Raw genomic sequence first — 6,185 nt, forward strand, 5'->3', positions numbered from 1 at the left:
ATCACTGCTTGTCCAATCACTTAAGTGTATTGCTAGCTAGCTCTTACATCTAGAATTAACCCATTTCCATTATTTTATTTACCATGAGGCTCGTGACCTACCAGAAAGGTTCTGGCTGGCGACTTGTGTCTTCCTCCTCTGACAGCTCCATGGCATCTCACTACTCTGCTTTCTTTCTCTCAGCATTCAGTTTAGTTTTCCTGGCCTAACTCTCCTCTGCCCTATCACAGGCCAAGACAGATTCTTTATTCATTAACCAATAAAAGCAACACATATACAGAAGGACTTCCCATACCATTTCCCCTTTTCTGTTTAAATACAAAGGAAGGCTTTAACTTTAACATAGTAAAATTACATATAACAAAACAGGTATCAAGCAAAAATTATAGTTACCATATTTATATCTACTTTATCTTTTATCATAACTAAGAAAAACTATAATTATAACTATCTATTCTTCGACTCCATCAAAGACCCCAGAAGGATATAATATTGCCTAAGTAAACAGAAAGTGTATTGTAAGCAAGAGGCCTGATCATAAGTGAAAGAAAGGAAGTGTCTCTTTCAGGGCACGTCTCCACCCAGCTAAGCCTCCAACTTGTAAAGAGGAAAGCCTGGGAAAGTTCTGCTCTCACAACGTGATGACACACAGGAAAGACTCCTGCACGTGTGATTTGAGCTAGGCTCCATCCCAAGCACACAGTTAGGCAGTGTCCTCTGCGTGGTCCTGGATTTAAAGGCACAGAGAATTCCTGAGTAAAGAGCTGTGGAATTGTCCTTTGCTGCTTAGGAGAGCTGCTGAGGCCAGGATGTGGGAGGGGACTCTGAGGGGAGGCACAGAGAGGCTGTTGTGTGGCTCCATGACAGGAAAGCCTGGGTTTGCATTGGAGGTCCCAGGACATCAGAGATCGGAGGCTGTGGGATGTCTGGCAGGGGAAGCTGTATACAGGGAGTGGAAGCAGGAGAGAGAAGTGAGCTGCAGTTAGCAAAGCTGAAAAGCCAAACGCAGCTAAGCCCTTTGACAGCAAACATGGAGCTATTGGATGTGGAGTTTGTTCTGCCGATTTTCAATCTTGTTTAGGTGTAACATGTTCTCTCTATGCCTCCTTTCTATTGGAATGATAATATATAATTTGCTTTTGGATTTTACAGTTAATAGATTGCCTTGAATCTCAGAAGAGACTTTGGGCTTTTAAAAATAAATTCTGCATTTGTATCCATGTGACAGTATCAGATCCCCTGGAACTGGAGTTGCAGACAGTTGTGAGCTGCCATGTGGGGGCTGGGAATTGAACCTGGGTGCTCTGCAGCCAATGCTCTTAACCACCGAGCCATCTCTCCAGACCAAGACTGTTGAGACTGTGAAGGACTACCACGACTTTTGAAGTTGAACTGAATGCATTTTACATGATGAGATGGCCACAAGCCTATGGGTGCTGTGAGAACCGTATACTTGCAAAGATGTCCATCTGCAAGTCTGTTAGCTTTCACGGTGTTGCAGATGCCACCAAGATTGCCAAGCAATGGGCTCCAAACTGGAGGTTGTCGCTGACCTTTGGTTCAGGTAATTGGCAATCGCTTCACTGATTGGACCGCCTCTCCAGCCCACAACTTAGTGCACAGGAGATGAGATAGCACCAGTCTTGGGCAAGGAAACTGTAAGAATCCATGGGGGGAGGGCCCAGGCAGATGGGATCACTGTGGCATGGGTGGGGGGCTCCACCTGATGGAGGGGTCCTTTAGAGGCCTCTGCTTGGCTTGTCCACCTATCCTTCATGGATTGGGATGACAGTCACTTAACTATCTGTTGGGGACAGGTGAGTTAACCCCAAAGCAGGTAGGGGAGGAACAAAATCAAAAAAAGCCCTTAGCTGTGCCCGGCTGTCCTGGTGATAGAGTGGCTTCCCACAGGGCTCTGCCGAGGACCATTAGTGAGAACTGCAATTCTGAGCTGGGCAGAGACCTAATGTTCTCAACTGCCCAAAACACGAAAGAAACAATCTGTTTGGGTTTGTTAATCACCTGGCCAAGGGACCACACTCAAAGTAGGATCTTTGAGCCACACTAAAGAGATAGGAGGAATAATTATCCTGTAAATGAGATGTCATTTCCCTCTCCAAGCCCCTGCTGCAGTCTCTACCAGCCACAACCATGCAGCTTCCTGAAAGACTCAGAAAAGCCTAGCTTTCCCTTCGCTTCTTTCTCTCTTTTCTAAGCATTCTTCCCCCAGTCCTTCGAGCTTCACCTTTTCTCAAGGGCTCGTCTGCCATGAGGCTGCCTTTCATACTTAACTCAGATGGCATGGCTGTCCCTGTCTCTCTTTTCCGTCTCGCTCCTCGGGGCAGCTGCTGAGGTTCACACTTTGCCTGCTTTGAGATTTTTCTTTCAAACTCTGATAAGCTTGTCCTTAAGCTTCCATTTGAGTCAGTTCTTAAATCTTTTATTAATGAGACCAAAAATAAAATAAACCCAAACCAAACCAAAACCAAACCAAAAAAGCTCCAGAGAGGACCCATTTTTCCCCCAAACATGTGACAACCCTTCTAGGGTTCCCCAGAACGTCCAGTTACACTGGGTTCCGTGTCAGAAAAGCTTGACTCTCAGCAGCATCCACCTCACCCACTGTGCGGGGCCAGGGTCCTTCCATCACAGAACAGTGCCCTTCCTATGTGGAGGACTGGATTACAAGGTCACACAGACAAGAAGTCATGGCTGAGGTCGGGCCCCAGTGTGACCTTGACCCGACAGAAGGTTGAGGCATTTTCCTGACAGCTGTGTACACATCACCTCAGCTGTCTAACTGCTGCCTCAGACCTGAGAGGGAGGGCGATCTCTGGTGTGGAAAAGGAGGTTGCTCGTTATGTTTCCCTCAGCTTGACACAAACTGGAGTTTTCCTGTGAAGAGGAACCTTGACTAAGGAGCTGCCTCCATCAGATTGACCTGTGGGATATCTGATGTGACTGTGTCTTTTTTTTTTTTTTCAAGGTCTGATCATTTATTTGTTACCCTTACAGACTTATTTTTGACTGGACTCAGACTTAGAAGTAGAAGCTCTCAGCGAGGACAGTCTTCGCCTCTTGGCAATCTGTTCCTGGCGCTTTTCTTTGGCTTCCTTCATTCTCTTGGCCAAAAGTTTAGCATATTCTGCAGCCTCCTCCTTGTTTTTCTTCAGAGCAATACGCCGGCGTTTGTGTTGCAGGACACGTGGAGTCACAAGACGTTGAATCTTGGGTGCCTTGGTCCTGGGCTTCTTACCTTCTTTGTTTAAAGGCTTTCTGACAACGTACTGGCGGACATCATCTTCTTTAGAAAGATTAAAAAGCTTTCGGATTCTGCTAGCTCTTTTAGGTCCCAACCGACGAGGCACAGTAGTATCTATCAGTCCAGGAATATCCTTCTCTCCTTTTTTTACAATAACCAAGTTGAGAACACTCAGATTGGCATCCACAATGCATCCTCGGACAGATTTGCGCTTCCTCTCTCCAGTTCTCCTTGGTCTATAACAGGAATGCCCTTTACTCAACAGCAGGCGCACTCTGCCATGGGTCAGGACACCTTGTTTCATGGGAAAACCTTGTTTGTCATTGCCGCCACTGATTCGGACCACGTAACCCTTCCACTCTTCACCCAGGGCATCGGCAGCCACTTCCGTGGCCATGCGCTTCTTGTAGAAGGTCCGAAGCTTGCGTTCATCGTCCACTTCGATGAGTTTCTGGCAGCCGGTGGCAGGGAAGGAGATATTCAGCTTCATCTTCGCACAGCCGACCGCCTAGGAGGCGCCACGAAAAAGAGCTGTGACTGTGTCTTGATTTATGGTTGATGTTGGGGGCCCAGCCCACTGCGGATGGTGCCATCGCTGGGCAGGCCGTGCTGGGAGGTATAAGAATGCAGGCTGAAGCCGGGCGGTGGTGGCGCACGCCTTTAATCCCAGCACTTGGGAGGCAGAGGCAGGCGGATCTCTGTGAGTTCGAGACCAGCCTGGTCTACAGAGCTAGTTCCAGGACAGGCTCCAAAGCCACAGAGAAACCCTGTCTCGAAAAACCAAAAAAAAAAAAAAAAAAAAAAAAAAAAAAAAGAATGCAGGCTGAGCAAGCCAGTGGGCAGCATCCCTCTCCCGCCTCTGCTTCAGTGTGTGCCTCCAGCCCTGCGCGCCTGCCTTTCTTTCCCCCTTTGTGATGAACTAGAAGCTGTATGATACAACAAACCCTTTGCTCCCAAGTTGCTTTTGGCCATGGTGCTTGTTACAAAAAAAATGAGAAATGAGACCCGAAACAAGGAAGGCTGAGGATGGCGTGTGTGTGTGTGTGTGTGTGTGTGTGTGTGTGTGTGTGAAGGATAGTGAATGTCTCCAGTCCCTCCAAAGACCTTTCCTGCAGAGGCCACATCCTGGAAAATCCCTGGGCTTCAGCCACAAACTGCGAGAACTGAGAAGCTCACAACAAAGGAAGCCATTCTTTTCCAGTCCTTATGCCAAAAGTCCAAAGTCAAGGGTGGGTGGGGATCTCTGAGCCTCTGGGTAAGAGCGCCTCCAGCTCTGAAGGCTCAACTGTCCCTTGGCTTAGGGCACTCCTCTATGCATGTGGCTTTCCCTCCTCTTCCTGGGTGCCACTTCTCCTTACCAAGATATCAACCAGTTAGAGTCCACAGACCCCAGTGTGACTTCACCATACCCGGATTTTCCCAAAGCCATTATTTCTGTGTAAGCACACATCTTGAAGCTCTGTAGACACGAATATGGCGGGGAGTAGGAAGAGGGCACCATTTAATCCACTCCTGTGCCTGGTGCAGCTTTTGAGAGATGATGTATATTTTCTCTCCCTCCCTCTCTCCCTCTTCCGTGTTTGAAGTGAGTGCTGTGAGCCCCAGACTGATCTGAAAGCTCTCCCACCCACTGGGGACACGGCTGAGTTTAGATTTGGGTTGCAGGATGACATTTATGACCACGGAGCGGGCAGGGAGGGCTGTCAGGAGAGGCTTATGAAATATTCATACATGGCAATAATCTTCGTGGAGAGCAGCCGAGGCCAGGCTTCGTCCAGCGCTGTTGACTTAGGGACACTGTTCATTATCTCCTGCCAAGGATAATAAACCTGCCCAAAGCCAGACCCTTCCTTCCCAAGCAGCCTGAAAACACAGCAGCCCGTGGCCACATCTCCAGGGGTCCCAACTTGCATGGCACAGTGGTCACCATTGTCTCCACCTGGAAAGAAGCCTGAGCCCAGTAGGTGTGGGCCCCAAGTGTCTGTGGGTGCCTTCTGAGGGTATCTCCTCACTCAGTGGACAGATCTGTTGCCTCATCACTGAAACGGGAGAAGACTCAGTTGGTAAAGAGCTTGCCTGTCACCACGGTGTGAGCTTGTAATTCCACAGTGCCAAAGAGGCAGAAACAGGCAGATCCCTGGGGCTTGTGGACCATCTGTTTTAGCTGAATGAGGGAGCCCCATGTGGGGAGATTCCTATTCAGACTCTCAGAAGTCTTTGAGCAAGAATGGAGTAAGTGATCATTCATTCATTCATTCATTCATTCACTCGTTCAGCTCTGCTTAGCTAGGAACACATGCTGTGCAGGAGTATGTGACTTTTCCCCCAGATGCAAACTTCATGATTTGAGGTTATGATCTTTTTGGGCAGGACAAGACTCAGAGTTAGGGGAAACAGCAGCCAGTTGTAGGTTTCCGGAAACATGGGTATTTTCCAGTGTGTAACCCAGACTCCTTTTTCTGCTCTGAGATTCTAGCTGTCTGGGGGAATCTTGATAGGCGTCTGCCTCCACCCTTCATGGAAGAGTCCCTGGGTGGGTCTTCATCCTACAGGTTGTGTGAGCCCCTAAGGGGAGCGGATGGTGGCTTTGTAGGGGCCAGAATAGCATCCAAATGCTGCAGAAGGAAACCAGGACTGGCAAGCCTCACTGTAGCCACGGGCTTGGGATCTCTCCAGAACTTTCTAGAAAGCTCAGTGGATAAGTGTTTTCAGTGGGGTTTCATGACATAGAGGTACAGCTCTTCCCCCAAAAGTGACAGATATAGGGCAAGTCTGGGTACCTATGCCACCAGAAGGACTCAGGGACCTCACTGCAGGAGTCAAGGAGCTTAGGTTCTGCCAGTACCCACTCCCATCCCATCCCAGAAGTTTCCCAGCTAACATTATGGAAGGTTCAAAACAAGAGGCTGTGGACTGGAAGATC

At 48.6% G+C, this 6,185-nt stretch overlaps 1 protein-coding gene across 1 annotated transcript; it reads right to left on the reverse strand.

Annotated features, from left to right (window-relative positions):
* Nucleotides 1-2,983: 2,983 nt before the first annotated feature.
* LOC130881778 (40S ribosomal protein S6-like) lies at nt 2,984-3,779 on the reverse strand. The gene has a single exon (XM_057781558.1). It carries the CDS (start codon nt 3,750-3,752, stop codon nt 3,018-3,020), a length of 735 nt encoding a protein of 244 aa, XP_057637541.1. The 5' UTR covers nt 3,753-3,779; the 3' UTR covers nt 2,984-3,017.
* Between the last annotated feature and the right edge of the window lie 2,406 nt (nt 3,780-6,185).

Source organism: Chionomys nivalis, chromosome 9 (genome assembly GCF_950005125.1).
Source record: "Chionomys nivalis chromosome 9, mChiNiv1.1, whole genome shotgun sequence".
In the NCBI taxonomy this organism is placed as follows: Eukaryota; Metazoa; Chordata; class Mammalia; order Rodentia; family Cricetidae; genus Chionomys; species Chionomys nivalis.

What these genes read in the sequence shown, in the direction of transcription:
- LOC130881778 (XM_057781558.1), bottom strand. Translation starts at nt 3,752, where the DNA reads ATGAAGCTGAATATCTCCTTCCCTGCCACCGGCTGCCAGAAACTCATC.